General features: G+C 53.4%; 1 protein-coding gene across 1 annotated transcript in view; it reads right to left on the bottom strand.

Moving 5' to 3' along the window:
• ADGRA2 (adhesion G protein-coupled receptor A2) overlaps positions 1 to 16,353 on the bottom strand; it is a 47,240-nt gene extending 30,887 nt beyond the window's left edge. The window contains exon 1 of the mRNA XM_030937891.1: positions 15,621 to 16,353. Within this exon, the coding sequence (XP_030793751.1) occupies positions 15,621 to 15,886 (266 nt within the window). The 5' untranslated portion in view covers positions 15,887 to 16,353. The remainder of the gene's footprint in view (positions 1 to 15,620) is intronic.
• Positions 16,354 to 27,945: the final 11,592 nt, after the last annotated feature.

Raw genomic sequence — 27,945 nt, 5'->3', positions numbered from 1 at the left:
ACATTCCAGCTGCTCCATCTTCCATTGGCTCGTGGAGAAGACAGTGGCCAGGATGGAGGGAAGCATGGAAAAGTGTGGAAGGGGCTTTCTAGGACCATGGGAGGGGTGGAGACCTCATCTCCTTCCTTCCTTCTCCCCACTCCATAGATCCCTCCTACCCATCCAGTGCCTGCCTAATGGTCCCTCCAATGGTGACATTTCCTGGTGGGAAGTGATAGGTAGGGAGGTAGGTTGGCTGGGTTTCCAAAATGCTTACACACACACAAACACACACACACATGCACAATGTTGATATGTCAAAAAGTACATCACAGTATTCATTATATGAGATATTAGACCTTCTATTAACTCATTTTATTATTGTATTTATTATTCTCATTTTACGGGTTAGGATAGTTTTATTTTCACTTCACACATGGGGTGTTCGTGGTAATCATAATCTTGACCATTCTTAGGGCCTCTAAGAGGCCTTTAAAGATCTTATTAGGCGCTGGTGGGGCTGGGGTGGCCTCTGAGCGGTGACAGGCTCTTTAAAAAATTAAAAAAAATTTTTTTAGAGACACGGTCTTGCTCTGTCAGCAAAGATGAAACTGTGAAGGGCAAGACTAGAGTGCAGTGGCACAGTTAGAGCTCACTGCAGCCCCACTCCTGGGCTCAAGGGATCTTCCTGCCTCTGCCTGAGTAGCTGGGACTATAGGCGTGAGCCATCATGCCTGGCAGGTGACAGGCTCTGACTTTAAAGTCAAAGCCTGCCTCACTCCACCCCCAGTTCATGCCCTTCCTATACCCTAGAGTTTACATTAAATGTTGGACAAGGGGCTGGGTGCAGTGGCTCATATCTGTAACCCAGCACTTTGGGAGGCTGAGATGGGCAGATCACTTGAGGCCAGGAGTTCAAGACCAGCCTGGGCAACGTAGTGAAACTCTGTCTCTACAAAATAAGTAAATAAAAATAAAAAAAATTAGCTGGGCCTGGTGGCATGGTACCTGTAGTCCTAGCTACTCAGGAGCCTAAGGGAGGAGGATTGTATCGCTTGAGCCCAGGAGTTCGAGGCTGCAGTGAGCTATGATGGCACCATTGCACTACAGCCCAGACAACAGAGTGAGACCCAGTGTCAAAAAAAATAAAATAAAATAAAAATTCTGCAACTCCCAATCCTCAATATTAAAACCTGAGATCTCAGTTTGAGAGCTCTGCCCAGCCTGGGGCAGAGGTGGTGTTGGTGGGGGTGGTTCCTCACATTTTCCCAACTCTTTAGCCTTTAACCCACTTCAAATACCCCAGATTCTTTAACAGAGAGCTGACAACGACAACAACAACAACAACAACAACAACAACTATTGCAAGTGCTTGTCATTTTCTATTTTCTTTTCTTTTTCTTTTTTTTTCTTTTTTTTTGAAACAGAGTCTCGCTCTATGGCCCAGACTGGAGTGCAATGGTGCGATCTCGGCTCACTGCAATCTCCGCCTCCCGGGTTCAAGTGATTCTCCTGCCTCAGCCTCCAGAGTAGCTGGGATTACAGGTGACTGTCACCATGCCTGGCTAATTTTTGTATTTTTAGTAGAAACAGGGTTTCACCATGTTGGTCGGGCTGGTCTCGAACTCCTGACCTCAGGTGATCCGCCTGCCTCGGCCTCCCAGAGTGCCGGAATTACAGGTGTGAGCCACTGCGCCCGGCCCATTTTAAATTTTCTAGTAGCCACATTTAAAAAGTTTAAAAGTTGGACGGTGCGGTGGACTCACGGCTATAATCCTAGCACTCTGGGAGGCTGAGGTGGGCGGATCACCTGAGGTCAGGAGTTTGAGACCAGCCTGGCCAACATGGTGAAACCCCGTCTCTACTAAAAACACAAAATTAGCCGGGCGTGGTGGCACATGCCTGTAATCCCAGCTACTCGGTAGGCTGAGGCAGGAGAATCACTTGAACCCGGGAGGCGGAGGTTGCAGTGAGCCGAGATTGCACCATTGCACTCCAGCCTGGGCAACAAGAGCGAAACTCTGTCGCAAAAAAAAAAAAACTTGGCTGGGCGCAATGGCTCACATCTGTAATCCCAGCACTTTGGGAGGCTGAGGCAGGCAGATCACCTGAGGTCAGGAGTTCGAGACCAGCCTGGCCAACATGGTGAAACCCCATCTGTATTAAAAATACAAAAAAATTAGCCGAGTGTGGTGGTACATGCCTGTAATCCCAGCTACTTGGGCAGGCTGAGGCAGGAGAATCTCTTGAACCCAAGAGGCGGAGGTTGCAGTGAGCCAAGAACGCGCTATTGCACTCTAGCCTGGGTGACGAGAGTGAAATTCTGTCTCAAAAAACAACAACAAAACAAACAAACACACAAACACACACAGTATAAAAGTTCTTTTTTTTTTTTTGAGACGGAGTCTTGCTCTGTCGCCCAGGCTGGAGTGCAGTGGCACGATCTTGGTTCACTGCAAGCTCCACCTCCCAGGTTCACGCCATTCTCCTCCCTCAGCCTCTTGAGTAGCTGGGACTACAGACGCCTGCCACCACACCCGGCTAATTTTTTTGTGTTTTTTAGTAGAGATGGGTTTCACCATGTTAGCCAGGATGGTCTCGATCTCCTGACCTCATGATCCACCCACCTTGGCCTCCCAAAGTGCTGGGATTACAGGCAGGAGCCACTGAGTCCGGCCTAAAAGTTCATTTTGAGAATATATGTTATTTAGGCCTGGTGCAGTGGCTCATGCCTGTGATCCCAGTGCTTTGGAAGGCTGAGGCAGGAGAATTGCTTGAAGCCAGGGGTTTAAGACCAGTCTGGGCAACATAGCAAGACCCTATCTCTACAAAAAATGTTTTAAAAAGTAGTCAGACATGGTGGCCTGCCTGTAGTCCTAGCTACTTGGGAGGATAAGGGAAGAGGATCACTTAAACCCAGGAGTTTGAGGCTGCAGTGACCTGTGATTGCACCACTGCACTCCAGCCTGAGTTCCTCCCTCCCTCCCTCCTTTCCGTCCTTCCTTCCTTCCTTCCTTCCTTCCTTCCTTCCTTCCTTCCTTCCTTCCTTCCTTCCTTCCTTCCTTCCTCCTCCCTTCCTTCTTCTTCTTTTCTTTCCTTCTTTCTTTCCTTCCTTCCTTCCTTCCTTCCTTCCTTCCTTCCTTCCTTCCTTCCTTCCTTCCTTCCTTCCTTCCTTCCTTCCTTCCCTCCTTCCTTCCTTCCTTCCTTTCTTTCCTTTCTTTCCTTTCTTTCTTTCTGGTTTTGCTCTGTCACTAGGCTGCAGTGCAGTGGTGAGCTCTCAGCTCACTACAACCTCCTCCTCCCGGGTCCAAGCAATTTTCCTGCTGCCGCCTCCCAAGTAGCTGGGACTACAGGTGCACTCCACCACGCCCAGCTAATTTTTGTATTTTCATTTCAATATATAATCAATATAAAATTATTAATGAGATACTTTCATTTTGATTTTGGTAGAAAGTCTCAGGACTCTGGAATGTCCTACTACTCTATTCTCTGCCAACACATCTCAATTCAGACCAGCTGCAGGCCAAGTGCACTCGTATCCGTGTGCAGGGCGGAAGCACAGCGACAGATCGACAGATTGGGGACCTGCCCCAGAGAAGAGCAAGGACGAGCCTCTGGCCCTGAATATCTTATCTCTGGGACCGGCTCCCATCCTTCCCCAGGCTGCCCTGAGCCGAGACTTCATGCAGGCCCAGTCTCTCTCTCTCTCTCTTCCCTCCACCCCACCCCTCTCTCTCTGAGGCAGCCTCTGTGTGTGCTGGGAGGCAAGGGCTGGGTTGAGTGGGGGGCAGCTGCAGCCCACGCTTCCGGTTTGGCTAGCCCGGCACCAACTGCAGCCCTGAAAGTCTTGAAATGAGATATTTTCTTGCTGCAGAGAACATGGTCCTGATGCCCCACACTCTGACCCACTCGCAGACGCAGGCACCAGGCAAAGGCCTTTCTCATCCTTCTCCTCCAAGGGCCCCCCTTCTTGCGGAATTTCTAGCTCTTGAAAAGACATCAGGCAGATCACTGTGTGATTCCAGTCCTCAGATCCAGCATTGGATCTTTTGGCCTTAACCCGGAGAGGTCTGAGGAAGTTTTCTCTAGACCTAGATTATCCAGAGAGGGGCCTCCACTGACATTGAGCTTGATGGTTCTGTTCTCCAGAGGGTGCCTTGTGGTGGGTCTATCTGGGGAGAGGAGGGAAGGCAGTTTTAGACAGACAGTGCAGGGTTTTTTTGATTTGTTTTGTTTTGTTTTTTAAGAGAGACAAGTCTTGCTCTATTTCCCAGGCTGGAATGCAGTGGCATGATCACAAATCACTGCAGCCTCCACCTCTTGAGCTCAAGCAATCCTCTCACCTTGGCCTCCCCAGGAGCTAGGACTACAGGCATGCACCACCAGGACTAGCTAATTTTAAAAAAATGTTTTTGTAGAGGCTGGGTACAGTGGCTCATGTCTATAATCCCAGCAGTTTGGGAGGCCAAGGTGGGTGGATCACTTGAGGCCAGGAGTTCAAGACCAGCCTGGCCAACATGGTGAAATCCCATCTCTACTAAAAACAAAAATTAGCCAGGTCCACACCTGGCACGCACCTGTAATCCCAGCTACTCTGGAAGCTGAGCCAGGAGAATCGCTTGAACCCAGGAGGTGGAGGTTGCAGTGAGCCAAGATCATGCCACTGTACTCCAGTTTGGGCAGCAGAGCAAGACTCTGTCTCAAAAAAAAAAAAAAAAAGAGAGAGAAAGAAGTTTTTCTAGAGACGGGATCTCACTATGTTACCCAGGCTAGTCTTGAACTTCTAAACACAAGAAATATACTTGCCTCAGCCTCCCAAAGTGCTGGGATTACAGGGGTGAACCACTGTGCCTGGCTGGGTCTGGCATTTTTATGGGCAGGTAGGAAGCTGGGCATTACAGCACTGCTGATGGGGATGAACATGCGCGCACGCGCGCGCACACACACACACACACACACACAGCTTCATCCAATGGGCAGAAAAATGTTCCCACCACTCTAGGCTGTCCCCTGGGAGGCAGGCAGGCAAAGTGGCCACAATTGGGCAGGGAAGGAGGGAGCTTTGGACCCACAGCTCCATCCAGCACAGACACAGGGTCAGCCTCAGCCTTCTTCAACCCCCTCAAGACAGACACCTCCTCAACCTGCTCCATCCTCTGGCCCTAAAACCTCACGGGGGCCAGCCAGGTGGATTTCCTGCCCAACCACACTACCTCTGCCCCAGAGCCCTGGCTGGCCTGGCCAGGCATCTTTAGCGTCTTTCTTCCCTCCCTCTCACGCCCTTCTCCCACTCCTAATGTCAAGCTTTTCACAGAAAGGAGGGCCAGTCCCTGGAGTCTCCTGTGCTCTACTTGAGAGTTTGAAATCTGGCCAGAGAGAGAGGGGGCACACCAAGTCCATACCAGAACTCTCTCCCGGCTGGGGTCCTATTTTGCGGGAGAGAAGCAAGTAGAGTTCCCACTAATGAGGCTGGAGGCCAAGGGAGCGAGCGGCTGGCGTCTACAGAGAGGCTCTGTGGGCTCTGGGCAGCCGCAGGAACATACCAGATACCACCCCGACATCAAAGATGACCCTGCAGGAGTCACGTGGGCACATAGCACATGCCTGAACTAAATGTTTCTCACATGTGCAGGAAGAGTCATGCGTGTCAGCCCCCTGCCAACCACTCAGACCCAATGAGCTCCTCTCTGTAACTGGGGTATCCATACTCCCTAGGGAGTCTGACCCTGGAGCCTCCGTCAGTTCAGGCCATCACTAGGTTCCTAGAGGTTTCTAGAGTCTGGGAGGCCCCGTCTCCAACACCTCCCACTGGCGGCTTGGCCGTGTCTTAGGGAAACCATCATAGAGCAGGTAGGGGGCGGTCTGCTTGCTGATGCCAAAAAGCCCTGGGGCTCGAACCCCCACCGAAATCAGAGCTCTCAGCCTCCCCTGCAGGCGCTGTGCCTTTGAGCATTTCCAGGGCCCAAAGAGACGCTTAAAACCTAAAAAAGAAGCATTGCCTCTAAAATATAGATGCCACAAAGATGGAAATTAACAAATGCTTAATGACATAATTACCCAATGTCATACTATGTCATTAGCAATAATTATTATGTTCGACGACGGATGTGGGTACATTTTAGTATGGTTGATACGACAGTAAGACCTCCAAAAGTGAGGATGCTCGCCGGGCACAGGCCCTGCTTCAACACACAACCTCAGGTGAAAGGCTGGCCTGTGGCTTCTCATCCCTCCGTGGCTGCCTTCACATGCATTTAGCCTGACTGCAAGGGACATAAATGTTGGTGAGGACATGTAAGGTGTCCTGCCCACTCCTGCACTTCCCTGCCACCCTTCCCTGGGCTGGACGCCTGTCTGGTCAGCCCTGAACACCGACTGGCAATAGAAGGAGGCCTAGGGAGGGGCTTTAGGGGGTTGGGTCCTAAGACCGCCCCTGAACCCAGCCTGGAAGCTGAGTTGTCCAGGCAGGGCTGGAGGCCCAAGACATGAGAGAAAACAAACCTGCATTGAGTCCTGCTCCACCCTGCCTTCTCTCATAGGTCTGGTCTCCTTTCTGTAACCTACCCTTGCTACACGGGCACCCCCAACTTTGTGGTGAGCAGGGGAACCAAGAAACTGGGGCTTGGATGGGAAGGGAATCTGTGACTTTGGGACGTAACCTGGAGGCAGAAGCCTAAGAAAATGGACTACGTGCCAGGCGCAGTGGCTCACATCTGTAATCCCAGCACTTTGGGGGACGAGGCGGGTGGATCACTTGAGGTCAGGAGTTCGAGACCAGCCTGGCCAATATGGTGAAACCCCATCTCTTTTAAAAAATACAAAAATTAGCCAGACAAGGTGGCATGCATCTGTAGTCCCAGCTACTAGGGAGGCTGAGGTAGGAGAATCGCTTGAACCCAGGAGGCAGAGGTTGCAGAGAGTCAATATTGTGCCACTGCACTCCAGCCTGGGCGACAGAGTGAGACTCGACTTTGTCTCAAAAAAAAGAAAGAAAAAAGAAAGAGAAAATGGGCTGCGGGTATTCATTGGGGGTAATCAGTATGCCTTGATGGGGATTTGGGGGTTACAGCATCCTGACTTGAGCACAAGGAACATAGTCTGCTGTAATTACCCACACTTATGTATTCATTCATTCATCCATTCATTGCTCAGAGCTACCTAACAGTCACTGCACTCAGCCTTGTGTGACAGGCTAGTCCTACAAACATAAATCATATATTGCATATCTACAAACTTCCACTCATAGGAGGTGGAGGGAGATGTGTCCAACAGGAAGATGGAATGTTCATCTACGTGTGTTGTGTCCCCCTGATTTGTGCAGGCTGGGATATTACCCCCAATTGACCTTACACATTTCCTCCATGCACAACCTAAAAGCCCCCCAGCGGGGAGCCAAGCCTCTAGGTGAAGAAAGCAGACCTCTTTGAGGGATGGGTGGTGATGGAGGTCTCACTGTGTTGCCCAGGGTGGTCTTGAATTCCTCTTGCCTCAATCTCTGGAATAGCTAGCATGCCACCATGCCCAGCTAACAAAAAAATTTATTTATTTTATTTTATTTATTTATTTTTTTGAGATGGAGTCTTGCTCTGTTGCCCAGGCTGGAGTGCAGTAGCACGACCTCGGCTCACTGCAACCTCCGCCTCCCAGGTCCAAGCAACCCACCTTCCTCAGCCTCACGAGTAGCTGGGATTACAGGCGCGTACCACCAGACCCGGCTAATTTTTTGTATTTTTAGTAGAGATGGGGGTTTCATCATGTTAGCCAGGATGGTCTTGAACTCCTGACCTCGTGATCCACCCTGCCTCGGCCTCCCAAAGTGTTGGGATTACAGGTGTGAGCCACCCCGCCTGGCCAAAAAATAAAAGAAAAAAAAAGAAAAAAAAGAAAATTTAGACATGGATCTCTCTGTGCCCAGACTAGTTTTGAACCCCAGTCACACTATGTTGCCCAGACTGGTTTTGAACCCCTGGCCTCAAGTGATCCTCCTGCCTCAGCCTGCAGAGTAGCTAGGATTACAGGGAAGTGCCAACACACGTGGCGCAGACCTCTTTTAAAATACAAACAGACCCAAAAGGATTGAAGTTATCAGTCTTTTCTACCTAAGTAGATACTCATCCTTGACCTTTCCTCCCTAGAAGCTATATTTGCTGCCCTGATCCTGTCTGGCGTTGTGAGCTGGTACCTGTCTCCAGGAGACTGTAAGGACAGAAGGGCAGAGCCTGGGTCTTTTGCCTCCTCCCACAGGGCTAGGATACACTGTAGGCATTGGCTGAGTGACAGAGGCAGAGTTCCAGGATGGAGGGGCTGTTTGGTCAACAGAGTTCACTGCTGAGCCCTGGGTTTCCCCAAGCCAAATGGCAGTTTTTTTTCTACCTCCAATTCCCTCTCTCTCCCCAACACCTAGGAGACAGCATCCTTCCTTCTCTGAGTGAGCCTGGCTCCACAGTACAGCCTTTCTGGGACGCCACACCCATAGGGGTCACACTGTCTGAAGCTACCCAAGGTGGTGCCAGAGAGGAAGTGGAAACAGTTGGAAGGGCGTTTTAGAGACCATGGGTTGTACATTTGCTGGGTCAGAGTGATTTCAAATACTCCATGCAGTGCTTCTGGACAGGGACCCCGTGAGTACGCTTGTTCTTGTTAGGCCATTATGGGATCGGGGGAGCCCCTTTTCCCTGGCTCATGTATCCATGTGGAGGAAAACGGATTAGGGCATCTGCCCTGTCCCATCTCCAGGGATGGCTCCTCTGATTGGTGAGTGTACAAAGAGGCCCCTGAACTTCCTGCCTGCAGAGCTGTTTAATGTGGGGGCTCTCCCTCAGTGGGGCTGGGAGTGGGACTCAGACGTCCCCTGGGTGGGCAGCTCTGACTAAACTCATTGCTGCTGAACCTCTAAGCTAGGTCTTCCAATCTAGCTTTTATCAACAATAAACCTGTATTTTGATCTCCTGTCTGCTAACCTATTCTATAGCTCAGCAACCCTCCTCAAGTGAAGACAGGAAGTACTATTTTTGGGGTCAGGCCCCTTAAACTCCCAGTCCCACGTGCCCGCATTTTCATCAGAAAACACCCTTGCCATCAGCAGAGTGGGGAGGTGTGGCCTCCGGGGACCCTGCTGCCTGGGGCAGTGTCACTGTTTGAGACTGAGGGTTGTGAAGCTTTCAAGAGGTCTGAGAAGCTTCAGAGTCCCCAGATCTCTTTGTCCTGCTTCCTCTCCCTTTCTCCTGTAGATGCAGCTGCCCTTGGTGGCTTTGTCTCTGGGTTCCCACCTGCACAGACTAACAGCAGAGGGGATGGGAGGCAGGAGCCCTGGGGTCTAGTTAGAGCTGCCTGGCTAAGAGCAACGCGTGTGTGTCTCACCTCGGGCAGGTGGGCCCCTCCCTGGGGGCAGACTGGAGACCCCACACCTTATCTTTGATGGCCTTTCCCATCCTGGACGCTGAGTCTCCTGAAGCCTGAAGTCATAGTTTCTGCCTCCATACACAATTCCCCACAAGGCTGGGAGCCCTGGCAGGGGAAGGGAGGAGGAGAGGGAGGAGCAGAGGCGGTAGAGGGGGCCCTGAGACTTTTTCTTCCCTTCCCAGCTGGGAGATGTCTGGCCCCTCGGTTGAGGCTGGAACTCCCTCCCCAGGACTCGCTCTCCCACCCTGTCCATTGCCTGCTCCTCTGTGACGGATGGGGCTCCCGTGCCTCACCTGGCCCCATCCATCCTGCACACCTCCCTGGCTCCCAGGAAAGGGCTGGGAGAGCTGGGAAGTCTCCTGGGAGGCTGCTGGAGTGACCTACACTCCACGGCTTCTCTGCCCCCTCCCCCCATAACCCAATCCTGAAAGCAAAGGAATGTTCTGGAGTTTGGGAAGGATGGGGGCCCCCGGAGGAGGGAGGAAGGGGGGGGAGGCAGCTTCGTCCTGTCAGTGTCTGAGCTGTAAATAGAACAGAGCGGCTGGGCTGGGGGAATGAAAATAAACAGCCCCTCTGAGCAGCCCTTCCCAGCGGTTACCGGATCTTCCTTCTGGTCCCCCAGTCCAGGGCCATTTCCCTCTTCTCCCCGCCCTTGTTCTCTGGCTGCTGCCAGGGAGGCTGGGGCAGCCTCTACCTCTGGGGTGATAAGGAAGCTAGCGGTGTCTGGGTCCAGACTGTGTGGCGTCTGGGAACTCTCCTCCCCTCTCTGGGCTTTGCTGAGGGGAGCAGCCTGTGCCTCCACGGAGTGGAAGGACAGTGATCAACTCAGAGGTGGCTGGAACTTACTCTCCATCAGGAAAGGGTTCTTCTCTCAATGACTCCCATGTGGGATAAACTTAGAAACACTCTCTTTCTTTAAAAACATGACCCCACATTGAAGGGTCAATTTATGGTCAGGTTCAAATTACATTGGTTTGCCTGTGCCTTTGGGGGAAATTCTCAGACTCCCCCCCAGGACGAGGGGTTGCCACTCCCCCCACCACGCCCTAATCACAGAGGGGAGATGGTAGCCAGCAGAAAGGGACTTCGCTGGCTTCAGGGGTGGCTGGGTTCATGCACATGCAGGAATAACTCTGGCCAAATAACACATTCGGGGTCTTGGACCCACTGGGGGCGGAGTCACAAGTGCCCCCTTAGGAGCCAGCATGATGGCCTCTGCAGTGTCTTTCATTCAACCAGTGAGCCCCAGAGCACTCTGAGCTCTGCCCAGTGTTCTCCCTAGGATGGGACCCTGACTCTAACATTCTGCAGCAGAGGGAGCCCTCAGGGGAGCAGCTTCCAGGCCCCAGAGGACGGATGTGTAGAATCCCTGGATCCTGAGCTAGCGACCTCCAGCTTCTCCAGTGGGTGGTGGGGAAGAGTCCAGGAGAGACTGAGGTTTCTGCTGGGCCCCTCCCTTTGAACAGGCAAGGTCCCAGAGCCCAGGTGGGTGTGCCGCAGCTGAGACCTGCACCCCTCGGTGGGGAGGGGAGTGGGTGCTGGAGTCTCCGGGCTTGCCCTTGCCTTCTCTGTCTCTGGCCTCTTCCCTCTCTTCTTTCCTTCTTTTTCTTCGCTCTTTCCCCCTCCCCCTCTTCTCTCACAAAAGCTCTCTGTACACAGCCACTTCCTCTGGCTGCTGTCTCTGCGCCCAGACCTTATGAGAACCATATGGGGGAAAGCTGGTAGAAGAGAAGGGGGTGGGGGCGCCGGCCTGGGCCTGCCCCTCCACCAGCATCCTTGTCCTGCCCTCAGGCCATGTGCACGACGCTTGGCACGCTTTGCCCAAATTCCCCTAACTGGATCCCGGTGGCTGTAATAAGGGGCCCTGAAGGGAGTCCCAGCCAGCAGCTGGAGGTCCAGAGGGAGACCTGTGCTCAAGAACTACTTCCCTGAGGCCCATCTTCCTCAACTTCTCCCACCAAGACCACTGAACTCCCAGCAGAAGAACCCAGCCCATGCTGGGCACACCTGCGGCAGACAGCCTCTTCCCTAGGTGGGCATCCTGCATGGTGGGCACTCCCGCCTTCCGGAATGGTAGGCAGAGCAGGTTGAGGGTTTGCCTGTTCTGGAGAAATTCAAAGTGACCTTTCCTTGCCCAGCCTGGAATGTTCCCAGGTCAAAAGGGCTCAGATCCTGCTGGGAAGGAACCGGGTTTTTTAACGCATCTTTTGTGTCTAATGGGTCCCAAGTCCAGCCAGGTGAGCAGCGAGGCGGTCACCTGGCAGGAATGAAATGCCCATCCCGGCGCCAGCCCCAGGCTGGCTGTGTGACTGTCAGCGAGGCACCCTTCCTCTCCTGGCCTCAGTTTGCTCAGCTGTAAGATGTGGGACTGGACTTCCTTATCACTAAGATCCTTTGGAGCCCAGGCTGTCTGGGAATTTATGACACTGGCTGGTATCCTCGGAGTGCCTGCTCAGATGTCCCAGGAGGTCTTTATAGATTTCCTTCTGGAGTTATCTACAAACAGTCCTTTCCTGGAATTCCTTATCCTCATCCCCCTTCCCCCTCACTCACTCCCAGAGCTGAGAACCTCAGCCCTCAGCTGCTGCCGAGTAATAGTAGGGCTCACAGTGGTCTGCACCTTCCTCCCACACCCAGGTTCTCCCTGTCAGAAGCCACCCCCTGTGGGATCTTTTCCCTCGGGGAGGCCCACAAAGGCTCCTGCTCTCTCTGTTCAGAAGCATGGGTGCCCACAGCTGCCCTGCAGACTGGGCCGGGAGCCTGGTGGTGGTGGGGTGTGGGACAGAGGGATCAGGAAGGAAGCCAAGAGCTCAGCTTTCCTGGAAAACTGCGAATGAAAATCCACTAGAGAAAAAAATGCAAAGGATGGGGGAGAGGGAGGATGCAAAAACAGAAGGCAGAGTTCAGATAATGGGTGGAGGTGGCGGGAGGGCTTTCCATGCGGTAAACAGGACTGTGAATGGGGTCGCCTCCGACTGCAGGAAGGTTTTCTCAGAGCGCAGGAGGAGGCTCTCCGGAGACAGGGACCCCACCTTCGTGCCTGAACAGCCCCCAGCACTTGGGCTCCCCAAGGATCAATCCTGAGTGCCCCGGGGCCCCATCTTGGAGGAAAAATCCATGGGAATGTTGGGGAGATGGGGAGGGAGGATAAAGCCAAAATGCAAAAATGAATGGCTCCAGTTTTATTTGCACCAGGTGACAAGCTAAAAGGTGAAAAGGAAAATGTTCATGGCAGAAAAAATATATATATATACGAAGCACGAAGGAGGAGTTTGGAAGTGAGTCTGGCTATTTGCGTGCGGCGGCTCTCAGCTCTTGTCTGGCTTTGCTGCTGGGCAAAAGAAGCGGCAGCCCCCTCCTTCCCAGATGCAGGGGCTCAGAGGGCGATACCCCAAAGACCAGGCACTTTGACACACTGAGAGACCTTAGGGGCCTCAGAACTTGGAGCTCAGAACCAAGATCCTGCTAATTTATCTTGTCCCCTGTTCCCCCAGCGCAGGGACAGGGCACTCTCCCTGGAATTCCCTTACCAGATGGAGTAAAACGTCTCCCTGAAAGAAAGGCAATGGTCTTAATACCTCCTCCCTAGAGATCTCAGCAAATAACCAAGAAAGAGCAGGAGAAGAGTCTGGGAATTGTCACAGCACCCAAACAGACTTCTCATCTACTCAGAAAGCTCTGAAAGATCACCTGAGCAGCGTGATCCACATAAATCCGCATAATGAAACCACCTTTGCTTCTGCGCAGCTCACCTTCTCTGGAGTCCCATCACCTGCCAGCCACCTCCCACCTCCCAGTCCATACATCTCTGCCCTGTGAAGAGAGCATTTCAGCCTTACTGACTCCCGTGCACACGTGTGTGCATAACAGTAATACATGAGTTACGCTTTACTCTTGTTAACCTGGGGTTTTTGTTGTTGTTAGAGGGCTGTTGGCTGTAACCCTTCTCCATGGGGAGGAGACAGATCATCCCCTTTCAGCCCCTACACAGACCTTCTCCTTCTCCTTCCCTCAGGATGCATCCTGGGGTGGGTGTGGGGGTGCTGGAGGGACTGAGCCTCAGAGGAAGGAACCCTTGCCCAGCTTCTGCTGAGGGAGAGCCCGGGTTCTTTTTCTTTCTGAACCCAGCTGGTGGGGATTAGGGGGTGCCGTGAGGATGAGGATTATGCAGAGTCTGGCAGGAGAGCTAAGCAGTAAGTCTGTGGCTGGGGATTCCATTACCCTCCAGGCTGAAGGACCCGTGGGCTCTCCAGGGCATTCCTGGCCTGCCCTGTCTGTGTCCCTGTGGGGACATCCAGAGCCAGGCTCGGGGGCTGCTCCTTAAAGGGTATCCTATCCCAAGCCTGATGGGTCAGTGGCCTGGGAGGATTCGCGATGGGAGGGTGAGCTAGGGGTCACCTTTGCTGCCACCCAATTCTAATGTATTCTTAACGAGAGTTGGCCCAACTTTCTCCTAGGAGTGGCACGAATAGGAATTAACCATGGCCTGATCATTCTAAGATGTACTGCAAAACTGCCTTTCCATCCACTGCCTCCCCCACTTCCTTCTGCCTTTGATATGTTAGGATTCCCCAACCCTGACACAGAGACACGCAGAGAACACACATCCCACATATGCGCATGAGTAGACACAAGAGCATGCACACACGCACGCACAGCTCTCAGCTCTGATTATGATGCAGCTGGGACTCACGCAGATGCTACCGACTATTCCGCAGAGCAAGCATTTTTCTCCTCCAGAACTAAGTGAGCTGGGGAATGCCCAGGCCTGCCTGGACCCTCAAACCCCAGCGGACACTCAGAGAGAGCTGCCCTGAACAGCCACAGGTGCCTTCCCTGGCCATGGCCTTAGCCCTGAGCAGCAGGGAGGCAGCAGCGAGCAGACACACCGCCTCCACCCCCAAGGCTTACACATGCACACACACACACACACCCGGGCCGGGGAAAATGCCGGCCGGGCAGCCAGCGTCAGAGGCTGACCAGTTGTGTCCTGTCAGGAAGCGGGCAGCCTCTGAACTCACCCAACCAGAGGCGTTACTGTATTGTTCTGGACACAATCGAAAAGACTGGGCCAGCCCCGACTCCGGGCAAGGGACGGTGGAGAAACGGTTGCCACTGGGGTCAGGAGGACAGGGAAAGGGAAGCGGCTCTTAGGCTGGATTTGGGACAGGAAAGGAAGCGGCGGTCGCGGGGGCCAGACCCTCAAGTCCACGGCGTGCGTGGAGCTGCGAGCACGTGGTCGGCGCAGGAAATCTCTGCGGTGGGGAGGGGTCGCCAATGCTCGCGCGGCTGCTGGGACTTGCGACCCCCTGTAGGAGGCTCGGGGTCGGGTTGCGGCGCTGCCGCGCTCGCTGCCGCGCTCGCTGCCAGCAAAGCAAGGGCGTACTGAGGCCCTGACTGAGAGGGAAGTCGCCGAAGGAGGCCGGGGTGGGCTGCGGTGAGGCAACCCCGCTTCCCCAGCCGCGTTTCTTTACTCGCAATCTTTGCGCGAAGTCAATGGAGAAACAGCCAAAGCTCGAGTTACTTCCAGGGGAGGCAAAGGAGAGGCAAGGACGCGGGACTCAGCACAGAGCTCACTGCACAAACTGCGCCGCGGGAGAGGGGCCTCTAGAGGGATAGGGACGCCAGGGTCTCCTGCAGCCCAGAAGCGCCCGCATTCCAAGGGCCGACTTTTCCGAGCCTAGCCTCCCCTTGTCCTAAGGAGACCGGCTGGAAGCGGCGTTGGCAGGCCAGGGGGTATGGATGGGATGACCCCAATTCAAGGGACAAGGCCAGCCAGGTAAATCCGGAGACTCCTCCAGCCCGGTCCGGGACGCGTCCGCAGTGGTTAGGACCACAGCCCCCTCCTGGGCCACGGGCGTCGATCTTTCCTGAGCATTCCCCGCTCTCACCCTTCTCGGGTCCCCCAGAGTCCGCAACCATAGTCCAGGCTGGAAATCTGGGGCGTGGGTGCCCTGCAGGCGTGCGCTCCACTTCACCTGGGCAGGTGAGTGGGCGCCTGCGGTGCCTTTCTCTGGGGTGCGCCTGACCCCCGCAGTCCCTTCCCGCCTCCGCGCTCCTGGAGCCCCAGCCTCTCTCCTGCTCCTCCAAGCTTCCCCTGTGGGCGCCTGGACTCAGGCCTGTCCGGGAATCTCTGAAGTGGGGGGATAGCCCCCTTCCCCCTGCTTCCACCCCTCCCGTCTCGCTTCCCTTCGTCCCCCGTCCCAGCTCGGGCGGAGTTGGCCTGGTAGGGTACTCACAGGGTAACGGTGCCATTAGGCAGAAGGCCGGGCTCGGGAGGCTCCGGGAGGTCTCCGCCGCCGCACACCACCCTCCGGCGAGCCGGGCCAGGGACGCCACCGCTCAGCCCCTTGGGCCGCTCCCCCGAACACTTGCAGCTGCGTATGGGTAGCGGGCAGCCGGGCGAGCCCCGAGCCTCGGGCGCCAGGAGCAGCAGGAGCCACAGCAGCAGCGGCAGCAGCAGGCGCGCGGGCGCCCCCCGCATCCTGCGTTCCCCGGCGCCCATCAACCCATCGCCCCGCGGGGACCCACAGCGGTGGGGCCGGGCTGCGCTCCGGCCGGAGGAACCCAGGCGTGCGGGAGGAGTGCTCAGTGGGGTCCCGGGGCGCCCGAGGGCGTGGAGGGGGGCCCTGGGCGGAGGCGAGCCCCGGGGTCCCCGCCGCCGCGCCCCGGGGGCATGTCCGGCGAGCGCCCCGGCGGGGAGGACGCGGGCGCGGCTGTCAGCGCAGGGCGGGCAGCCCCCAGCGGCGGGACCGGAGTCTCAGCACCCGGCCCTCGGGCCAGTGAAGGCCCGGCCCCTCCGCGTCGCCTGCTCGCTGGGCGCTGGGCTGGGACCTAGCGGATCGCGCCGGGCTCCTGCTGCCGCCACCGCAGCCGCTCCGTGCCATGGATGGAGGCAGCTCCGCGCCGCGCCGCGCCGCTCCCGCCGCCGGTCCCCACCCGCCCGGGCCTTCCGTGGGGCCCTAGCGCCGCCCGACACTCCGCCAGGCCGAGGCCCTCCGCCGAGTGGGGGCGGGCCAGCTGGCTCGAGGACCCTGCGTCTCCGCGCCCGCCCTGCACCAACACTCCTTTCCCGCTCGTCCCCGTCCCCTGGGCCAGGACCCTTCCTTTCCGCAACCCATCTCAGACCTCTGAGCCGACCACCACCACCTTCCACAAAATTTCCCACGCCTGTGCTGGTGCAACTTGCACCTCCAGGCTGTTGGGGCCCTCCTGGACCCGCGGGCTTGGACAGAGATGTCTGGGTCGCCCTGTTTTGGGTTGAACTTGGTAGACGGCTCTGGGGTTTCCCTTGGCCCCTGACACGATGATCAGTCTGGAAGTCGGCTCTCACTCTCCCTCCAGCCCTGGTGGAGGCCGCCGCAGGAGGATGGCAGCCGAGACGAGGAGGCAGCAGACCCTCCTCCGCTGCGTTGACCTCGCTCAGCGGGGGGTGCATGTCATTCGGCCAAGGAGAGGTTAAAGGCCAAGGCAGACAAGGCTAGACTGGGCCTCTTACATTTTCCACAACGCTGTGTGTGTGTGTGTGTGTGTGTGTGTGTGTGTGTGTGTTTCAGGGACAGTGAGTGGGAACAAGGGAAAAGTAGATGAGCAGGGCTTTGCAGCAGGGTGAGGAAAGAGCCCCGCGCAGTGAGTCTGGAGACCCCTACTCCAGACTCGGCTCTGCCTCTTATTACTTTCTGACCTTGGACACAGCCCCTAGCTTGCTGGGGTAGCTGATCTCTGGGGTTGAAATGGGGCTCTGGCTGCTCCCCAGTTTATAGATGTAAATCGTGGCATTAGAATGAGAGAGTGTGGTGGGGGGGAGGGGCACGTGGTTTCCAAAGGCAGAGGACTGGTGGTGGCAGGGGTGACCTTGACAACTAGTGGTGGGTATAAAGCTGCCTGCAGGCTGGGCACGGTGGTTGACACCTGTAATCCCAGAACTTTTCGAGGCCAAGGTGGGCAGATCACTTGAGGTGAGGAGTTTGAGATCCACCTGGCCAACATGATGAAACCCTGTCTCTACTAAAAATACAAAAATTATCCGGGCATAGTGGTGGGTGCCTGTAATCCCAGCTACTTGGGAGGCTGAGGCATGAGAATGGCTTGCACCCAGAAGGCAGAGATTGCAGTGAGCTGAGATTGTGCCACTGTACTGCAGCCTGGTGACAAAGTGAGACTCCATCCCAATAAATAAATAAATAAATAAATAAATAAATAAATAAATAAATAAAAATTTTTTAAAACTGCCTGTAGTACACTGGAACCAGGACTGGAGACAGGCAATAAGAAGTGCAGCCCAGGGTTCTGCTTCCTCTGTTTTCCCATAGAGGCTCACCTTTCTGCTGCTTAATAGAGCTGCCAGGATGGGGCAGGACTCCTGTTCCCCCTCCTTCACTCATGATCCAAGCGGTCCCCAAGGTGAGCGCCACCTTCTTTTGTGAGCTTAGCCCTGCTGGTGTGTGCGGTGCCTTTTCCAGGTCCCCTGTGCCTGTCAGCCAAGCCTACCCTGACTATGCAGGTAAGTCTTTCTTGCCCGTTGGTGTTGGCAGCAGGCAGGGGCCTAGACGTTGGCCTCTTCACTTTCCCTCCCTGGCTCCACAGATCTCCCCCAGTTGCAGGCTCTCTGTTTCCTTGAACTTCCAAAGATAAATAAATAGTGATTGCAAATGGAGAAAGGGAGAAGGGGAATGGACTCCCCCAGCAGGAGCCCTCGCAGGCAGCAGCCCAGGCTGCATTCCTCAGGAAAGAGCTGACAGCAGAGCCACAGCCCATAGGCAGGGCTGTGCAGCCCTCCTGTTCACAGGCGAGGAAGACTCCAAGATCTCTGGCCTGGGTCATATAGCTTTTCTGTGATTTCCTTTTGCTAAATGAAGACACTCAAAGTCTAAAGAGGAATTCTACTGGAACACCCACTCCTGGAGGCTGAATAGAGGCCAAAGGCCATTTAATGAGGCGAGGCTTCCCCACCGCTAGGAATGAAATGTCTGGCGGAGACATTTACAAAACACTGGCCTGTCTTGAGGGTCACCACATTTGACTTCTTACCCACCCAGGGAGGTGATGAAGTGGAGGCTACTTTCTTATTTTGCAAGTACTGATGAAGAAACGGATTCACTGAGACTAGAGCCCAAGGGTAGGAACTTACTTTCTGATTCCTTTTTTTTGTGTATGTGTGAGACAAGGTCTCACTCTGTCACCCAGGCTGGAATGCAGTAGCAAGAACACTGCAGCCTTGATCTCCTGGGTTCAATTCTCCCACTTCTGCCTCCCAAGTAGCTGGAACTACAGGTGTGTTATTGTACTCGGCTAATTTTTTTAAATGTTTTGTAGAGATGGGGTCTCACCATGTTGCCCAGGCTGTTCTCAAACTCCTGGACTCCAGCAATCTGCTGGGCGTGGCCTCCCAAAGTGCTGGGACTACAGGCGTGAGCCACCACACCTGGCCATAAGCATGTTCATCTGTTTGTTTGTTTGTTTGTGACGGAGTCTCGTTCTGTCACCCATACTGGAGTGCATTGGCGCAATCTCAGCTCGCTGCAACCTCTACCTCCTGGGTTCAAGTGATTCTCCTGCCACAGCCTCCCAAGTAGCTGGGATTACAGGCGCCTGCCACCATGCCTGGCTGATTTTTGTATTTTTAGTAGAGACGGGGTTTCACCATGTTGGCCGGGCTGGTTTCGAACTCCTGACCTCAGGTGATCCACCCGCCTTGACCTCTCAAAGTTCTGGGATTACAGGAGTGAGCCACCGCCCCCTGCCATGAGCATGTTTTAATCCCTTTTTGTGCATATTTCTAGTATACTGTGCCCAGCCATGGTTCCTTTTTAAGTGCTTTCTTCTCTGAGCCACAGAGAGCCTTTCCCCAGGGAAGCTTCCTACAGACCTCTTTTTAGAGATGCAGGGAGGAGTGAATGAATTGCTCACATCAAAATATTTTTGTTTTGAGGTTTGTTTGAGACAGGAGAATGACTCAAATTTAGTTCCAGACCTCAAAAAATCTGCTAGGAAGCCTGACCAATTAAACACACTTTGATCGGAGGTGATAAGCTCTTCAGTGGCGATCACAGAGACCAGGCTGAATTAATTCCGACCAGAGCAAGGGAGAGAGGACTTTCCAAAAGTGTCTGTTTAATCTGGGTGAGAATGTAATCTACCAGACTCTATGAGGCCTTATTCCCCGAAGAGTCTAGGGGCTCATATCTGCCATCTCCCTCTTGAAAGAAGTTTGCCTTTGCTGGGAGCTAGCTTTTAGCTGATCTCTCTGAGACTGAGCAGATTGGAGCTACCATGGGAGGTACATAAGGAAAGCAGACATCCACTGAGTGCTCATTATGTGCCAGGCACTTGTTGAGTACATTTCGTAAGAATTAGCTCATTTAGCCAGGCATGGTGGCTCATGCCTATAATCCCAGCACTTTAGAAGGCTGAGGCGGGCAGATCACCTGAGGCCAGGAGTTCAAGACCAACCTGGCCAACAGGGCAAAACCTCGTCTCTACTAAAAATACAAAAATTAGCTGGGCATGGTGGCGGTCCGTGCCTGTAATTCCAGCTACTCAGGAAGCTGAGGCAGGAGAATCACTTGAACCTGGGAGGTGGAGGTTGCAATGAGTCGAGATTGCACCACTGCACTCCAGGCTGGGGGACAGAGTGAGACTCTATTTCAAAAAAAAAAAAAAAAAGGAATTAACTCATTTAGTTCTCAAAACAGAGTGAGGACCATTTTTTTTTTTTTTTTTTTTTTTTTTTTTCAGTCAGAGGTTTCCCTCTTGTTGCCCAGGCTGGAGTGCAATGGCATGGTCTCAGTTCACTGGAACCTCTGTCTCCCGGGTTCAAGCAATTCTCCTGCCTCAGCCTCCCAAGTAGCTGGGATTACAGGCACCCGCCACCATGCCCGGATAATTTTTTTTGTATTTTTATTAGAGACGGGGTTCACCATGTTGGCCAGGCTGGTCTCAAACTCCTGACCTCAAGTGATCCGCCTGCTTCAGCTTCCCAAAGTGTTGGGATCACAGGCGTGAGCCACTGTGCCCAGCAGTTAGGACAATTTTTTTTTTTTTAACAGACAGGGAACCCAAAGAGTACCTCATCCAAAAATATATGGCTAGTAAGTAACAGAACCAAGATATGGACTCCTGGAGCCAGAGTCGAAAATTTTTTTGAGATAGGGTCTCTGTTGCCTAGGCTGGAGTGCAATGGTACAATCATAGCTCACTGCAGCCTTGAACTCCCAGGCTCAAGCAATCCTCCCACCTTAGCCTTCTGAGTAATTGGGACCACAGGCATGTGCCACCATGCCCGACTAATTTTTTAATTTTTTGTAGAGATGGTGGCTCGCTATGTTGTCCAGGCTGGTCTCAAACTCCCAGCCTCAAGTGATCCTCCTGCCTCAGGCCCCACTAAGTACTGGGATTACAAGCATGAGCCATGGCGCCTGACCAAGAGACCAAATTTTTAACTGCTGTACTGTGTCATTTCTAGGGAGGAGAAGAGCTCGCAAGAAATCTCCCAAGAGTTTTACTTCCCCTTGTGGGTTTTTCCTGACAAAGTCTCGCTCTGTCACCCAGGCTGGAGTGCAGTGGCATGATCTCAGCTCACTGCAACCTGCGCCTCCTGGGTTCAAGCGATTCTCCTGCCTCAGCGTCCCGAGTAGCTGGGATTACAGGTGCCTGCCACCATGCACAGCTAATTTTTTTGTATTTTTAGTTGAGATGGGATTTCACCGTGTTAGCCAGGATGGTCTCGATCTCCTGACCTCGTGTGGTCCACCTGCCTTAGCCCCCCAAAGTGCTGGGATTACAGGTGTGAGCCACCACGCCCGGCCCCTCTTGTGGTTTTTTTTACTTTGATTCTCTGGCCTTCTCTGAGCCAAACCTTTAGAGATGTCTACTCTTAACCCATAGCTGGTAGTAGAACCAAGACACACTTGACTTTTTCCCTAATAGAGTCCGGAAATGGAGAAACTTCCTCAAGGAACTTCACTACTAAGCTAGGAGAAAGTAATGGGTGGATAAAGAATATACACAGACTTCCAGGCACAGTGGCTCATGCCTGTAATCTCAGCACTTTGGGAGGCCAAGGTGGGCGGATCACGAGGTCAGGAGATCCAGACCATCCTGGCCAGCATGGTGAAACCCCATCTCTACTAAAATACAAAAATTAGCCGGGCAAGGTGGCGCATGCCTGTAATCCCAGCTACTTGGGAGGCGGAGGCAGGAGTATCCCTTGAACCAGGGAGTTGGAGGTTGCAGTGAGCCGAGATTGTGCTGAGGCAGGAGAATTGCTTGAACCCAGGAGGTGGAGGTTGCAGTGAGCCGAGATCGTGCCATTGCACTCCAGCCTGTGCAACAAGAGTGAAACTCTGTCTCAAAAAAAAAAAAAAAAAAAAGAAAACAAAAGAAAGAAAGAAAGAAAAAGAATATACAGACTCTAAGCATGCAGAGGTGTCGGGGTGACAACAGCTAACAAGCTCCCAGCACCAGGCCCTCTTCTCTTCTGCTGTGTGTCAGAGGGCCCCAACCAGGCTGTTCACCGTTTTTTTTTTTTTTTTTTTTTTTTTGAGATACGGTCTCGCTCTGTCACTCAGGCTGCAGTGCAGTGCTGTGACCATAGCTCACATCAGCCCTGAACTCCTGGGCTCCAGCAATCCTTCCACCTCGGCCTCTCAAAATGCTGGGATTGCAGGTGTGAGCCACCATGCACGGCCTTACCTTTTAATGCTAAGATTTTCTAATTTCCTTCTGTGTCTTGTTGTCTTCCAGATTTTAACAACCAGACTCAGGTCAACAGTGGTTGAGATAATGGCCCATAATTGGCTGGAGAATGCAAACGTGGAATTTCTCCAGGGTTCCATTGGCTCAGAATGACAAGGTGACTCCTGCCCTCCCCTCCCTCGCAAGATGGCTCCCCAGGGCTTCCTCTGAGCTCTTGTCCCTGTCCTGCACCTCCCTGTGAGGACAGCTGAGCTGCTGGTCCTGTTGGAGCAGCATGAACACCTTGCTGGGTGTTCATGATGGAGAACAGCTCATGAAGGAATGAATCAGAACCATTGGATGCTATGCAGATAAATATTTAGGCCTGTGAGGGCTTCTCTTTGGTGATCTGATTCCACCACATACAAGGTACCTAAGCATAATTCAGACATTCCTGCAGGAAAGGGTCATAATCTCTGTCGCTATTAAAGTCCAATCTATCCTTTAAATGAAATCTACTCACAGTCCTGCAGATGAGGACTACTTCCTGCATGATGACCATAGTGACTAAGAGGCTGAGGCAGGAGAACCGCTTGAACCAAGAAGGCAGAGGTTGCGGTAAGCGGAGATTGTGCCGTTGCATTCCAGCCTGGGTGGCAGAGCGAGTCCATCTCAAATAAATACATAAATAAATGGCCTCTGTGCTGTCTCTGTGGAGGATCAAGAGTGGTGGGACCAGTGGGGGAACAGGAGACAGTGAGGAGGCCAGGCCCACAGGCCAGTGGAGGCCTCTTGGACAAAGGGGATGAGGAAGGAGGTGAAAAGGGGCTGGATCCTGGTGTAGTCTGCAGGTCGAGTCCCATAGGATTTTCCAACACATGGGAAGAGGGGTGTCAGAAGCATTGGTCAAGAATGTCCTCTTAGGTGTTTGGCGTCAGCCATGAGAAGAATGGAATGACCTCTTCCTAAGCTGGAGAAGACTCTGGAAGGATAAGATTTGGGGAGGAAATCAAAGAGTTTGACTTGTCCCTCTTCTAGGTGCTGCGGATTTCATGGTAAACAAGAAAGAGATAGTCACTGCCCTCATGGAGTTGACAATCCAGGAGAGGTAGCTATTATTAATATTTTTTTTAGAGACAAGGTCTTGCTCTGTCTCATAGGCTAGAGGGCAGTGGTGTGATCATGGCTCACTGTAACCTCAAACTCCTGGGCTTAAGTGATCCTCCTGCCTCAGCCTCCTAAGTAGCTGGAGTATAAGCACACCCTACCACACCCAGTTAATTAAAAAATTTTTGTATGTGGAAATGGGGTCTCGCTATGTTGCCCAGGCTGGTCTCAAACTCCCGGCCTCAAGCAATCCTCCCACCTCGGCCTCCCAAACTGTTGGCATTACAGGCATGAGCCACTGCGCCTGGCCCTGAGAGGCAGTTATTGAGCAAACACGGACACACATGACTATAATTCGACATTGTGTCAGTGCTGTGAAGGGGAAGGGGGCATTAGAGAGGATCGGGGCAGAAGCCCTCAGTTTCCATGAGGATCAGGAAAGGCCACTCTGAGGATGTAATGGCTAAGCTCACCTGAAGGATCAACAGGTGTTAGCCAGGTAAAGAGGGCAGCAGGGAGCCTTCCCTAATTCCAGGCAGCGAAGAGCTTGGCACCTTAGACAGGTGAGATCTGCCTTGCTGGAGGGAGTAGAGGGGAGAAGGAGGAAGAGAGCCAGTGAGGGCTACAGGCCTGGCCTCCACCCTCCCCTCCTCCTCCTGTTCCTCCCCTGGTAGCTCCCAGGCTCCTTGGAGCTCAGGGGAAAGTGTGGCTTTCTCTTGCCCAGGGTCTTATGGATGGTCAGGACTTGGGAGGCTTTCCCATCTGCAGCCTTACCAGGCCACAACAGGGAGGGTCTTTTCAGGGGGTTGGGGGGGCCGTGCCCATCCAGGCCTGGCTTCCCATCTGATTTCAGGGATCCTGGAGGCATGGTCTGTAACCTGTTCCAGGCCCATGCAAGGGGCTACTCCATCACCAGCCTTTTTTCCCCAGAGGCAGCCAAGATGATGAAGCCCTGCCGCAGGCCAGCACCCCTTTCCCTGAGCCCCATGGGGTTAGACATTCAGGACTCAGAAGGATGGAGGCAGCTCTGGCCAAGAGAAGGGTGCGTGCGAGCACCGGGGATGGGGTGGAGAGAGGGGGTGACAGAGGGGTGAGAAGGGGTTACGAGGCTAGCATTTTTGCACAGGTTTGTGGACGTGTGGCTTTCACTTTGTAGAAAAGAAAACAGAGGATGAGGGGGAGGCACTAAGGCCCGTCACGTGCAGTGTCTGGTTTAACCCTCACACCATGCCATATGTGGTTATTGCCTTTCACAGATGAGGACGTTGGCACTCAGAGAGGGTATGTGCATCTGTGCGTGTGTGCATGTGTGTTGGGGTGGGGAGAGAGGGTGTGTGCATGAGTGCATGTGCATGTGTTGGGGTGGGGAGAGAGGGCGTGTGCATGTGTGCCTGCGTTAGTGCACATGTGGGGGCTTCATTTGGTCTCACTCCTTTCTGTGATGGAATGGGGTCACTTGATGGAGGAGATGGGGTGGAGCCTGGGCTCCCTGATGGCTGCTGCTCCCTAATGACCGTGCTCACACCCCCTGCTGTGGTGCCCTGCGGTGAGTGAGTGTCGGCAGGTGCGGATCACTGCTCCCCTGACCCGTCTGCACCCCCATACCCCGCAGGAGGCCTGAACCACCATGGAAGGGAATCGGAGAGGAGCGCAGAGCCGGCTGGTGGAGAAAGTCGCAGGCATTCTTCCAGGCAGGAGGAGGGGTAGGGAACACCCCGGGCAGCTTGGAGCGTTTGGGGTCATCCCCGGGGCACTGGGCCAGGTGGGGGCTGGTGCGAGTGAAGGGTGGGAGCCCCCTCCCAGGCATGTGGCGGGGAGCCTGAGGTTGAGGCCAACCTCAAAAGTGTGCCTGCCTCCAGCTCTCACCACTGTTTAAGAAACTCGTTTTTATCGAAGCGACACACACATGTGGCTAAGAAGTGGACCAGCCTGGAAGAGCTCGTGATGAAAAGGCCGCGGGCCCTCCCAGTCCTGCTCCCCAGAGGCGTGGAGTTGGACAGTTTCTGCTTTGAGTTCTCTGCTCTTTGTTGAAGCAGTCACAGAATGGGCTTAGTGCCCTGAGAGATCGACCCTGTCTGAGGGTGGGTTTTCCAATCCAGCATTTAGGAGCTGCCCACCAGGCCTCCTGGTTTTCAGAGCTGTGGCTCTCCTCAGATTTGCCACCAGCTTCTCGGAGTCACTGTTGTCTTCTTTCCACAGACCACTCCACCCACCCCGGAGCACTCAGACCCCAACCCCCGTCACGCTGCAGCCTGAGAAGTGCCCTCATTAGCACACAACCCAGGCCAATGGCAGCTTGGATTTTTAATTTGCTGGAAAAGTCCATCTATGCATGGAACCTCAATTCCTAGCAGCAGCTGGACTCTTGATGGCTCGCTGGGGCTGACTTTTTTTTTGTTTTTTAGGGACAGGGTCTCATTCTGTCACCTAGTCTGTAGTGCAGTGGCACCATCATATCTCACTGCAGCCCCCAATTCCTGGACTAAAGCGATCCTCCTGCCTTAGCCTCTAGAGTAGCTGGGATTACAGGCATGTGCCACCAATCCTGGCTAATTTTTAAATTTGTGTAGAGACAGGGGTCTTGCTATGTTGCCCAGGCTGGTCTTGAACTCCTGGGCTCAAGCAATCCTCCTGCCTCAGCCTCCCAAACACTGGAATGACAGGCGTAAGCCACCGTGTGGGACACGCTGGTCCTTTTGTGTGTGTCTCTCTTGTCATCTCCCTCTGCTTTTTCCCTTTCTCCTCTACCTTTTTTTTTTGAGATGGAGTCTCGCTCTGTCATAAGGCTGGAGTGCAGTGGCGCTATCTAGGCTCACTGCAACCTCCACCTCCTGGGTTCCTGCCTCTGCCTCCCCAGTAGCTGGGATTACACGTGCCCGCTACCATGCCCAGCTAATTTTTTGTATTTTTAGTAGAGACAGCGTTTCATCATGTTGGCCAGGCTGTTGTCAAACTCCTGACCTCAGGTGATCCGCCCACCTCAGCCTCCCAAGGTGCTGGGATTGCAGGCCTGAGACACCACGCCCAGCTCCTCCACCTTGCTTGGTGCTTTCCTTCGTCCTTTCCTCTCCTGCCCTCTCTCTCTCTCTTTCTCTCTCTCTCTGGCCTCAGGGGCCCTGGGTCTTCACCTGGATGGAGAAGGCCAGGCTTCTGTGCAGGCAGTTGTGGGCTCTATTTCCTAAGCCCTGTCAGCTGCCCTGTGCCCCTGGAAGGCCTGGGTTGAGGTCAGGAGAGATATGGGAAGAGGAGCCCCTCTGTCTAGGCCCCTGTCCTGTGCCTGCACTTTGAGGAGTTTGGGTGTATGCTGGAGTTTGGATGCCCAGGGCGTGTGAGCCAGAGTATTTGGTTTTGGTTTCACTCTGGGCTGATTTTGCTGCTTTTAGGCCTCAGTCTTTAGTTTGGTCTTTAGTTGAAAGCTGGGGAACACTCGGGAAGGCTTGGATGTCCATGTTTGGGTAGCATTAAGGGGAAGCGGGGCCTTCCCCTCTCCGCGTCCAGGCTGGTTATGTCAGCTGGGCTCTGTGAGTGCCATGAAGGGAGCTTGGCTTGAGGACTTGGAGTTTCATTTGCCTCGTGGAGGGTCCTCCTTCCTTCCCAGCCTTAGAAGATCAGGTTTCATGTCCGTAGGCCGGCAGTGTTTCCGACAGTCCTTATCTGTTTGGGCCATCAGAGCTCCACCCTGTTTCTCCAGGGAGGTTCAAGCTGACTGCAAAGCCCAACACAGCTGGAGGCAGCAGAACAGCCGACCTGAACTTTCACCAGTGCCAGGCTTTGTGTGAGGCACTTTACATGTATGGCCACATTTAATCTTCACAGTGATGCCATGAGTAGTTACCCTTAAGGTCACTCCCATTCACAAAGGAGGAAACTGAGGCACCAAAGGGGCTAAGTATTTGACCTAAGATAGTTTGATAAAGAACAGATTTGAGATTCAAAGCTGGACAAACCAGTGCCAGAGTCTTAGAGCAACTACTATGTCTGTGTGTGTCTGTGCGTGTGGATATGTGTGCGCATGTGTGTATATGTTTGCATGTATATGTATATGTGTGCCTTGTGTATGTATATGGCTGTATGTGTCTCTGTGTGTATATATGTGCCTACATGTATATGTATGTGTGTATACATGTGTATATTTGTATATGTGTGTGGCTGTATGTGTATTTGTGTACATGTGTGTATATGTGTGAGTGTGTAAATAGGTGTCTGTGTATGTTTGTCTCTGTGTGTATATTTGTGTATGTGTGTGTATATGTATATGTGTATGTGTATGTGTGTGTGTATGTGTGTATGTGTGCTTTTGTGAGTATATGTGTCTCTGTGTATATATGTATCTGTGTGTATATCTGTGTCTATGTGTCTGTATCTCTGTGTATCTCTGTGTGTGTATCTGTATCTGTGTATATCTGTGTATATCTGTGTGTGTCTGCGTATATTTGTGTATATCTGTGTGTATCTGTGTATTGTGTATCCGGATCTGTGTATCTCTGTGTATCTGTGTGTGTGTCTGTATCTGTGTGTGTGTATCTCTGTGTATCTGGATCTTTGTATCTGTGTGTATCTGTGTATCTGTGTGTGTGTATCTGTGTGTGTGTATCTGTGTGTGTACCTCTGTGTGTGTATCTGTATCTGTGTATCTGTATCTGTGTGTATCTGTATCTGTGTATATGTGTGTGTGTATCTCTGTGTGTGTATCTGGATCTTTATATCTGTGTGTATCTGTATCTATGTGTATATCTGTGTGTGTGTGTGTGTGTGTGTGTGTAGCAGCTCCCCACACCCCTC

The sequence above is a fragment of the Rhinopithecus roxellana genome, chromosome 9 (genome assembly GCF_007565055.1).
Source record: "Rhinopithecus roxellana isolate Shanxi Qingling chromosome 9, ASM756505v1, whole genome shotgun sequence".
Classification (NCBI taxonomy): Eukaryota; Metazoa; Chordata; class Mammalia; order Primates; family Cercopithecidae; genus Rhinopithecus; species Rhinopithecus roxellana.
Note: the sequence above shows the minus strand (reverse complement) of the source record. Positions and strands in the feature narration are given on the sequence as shown.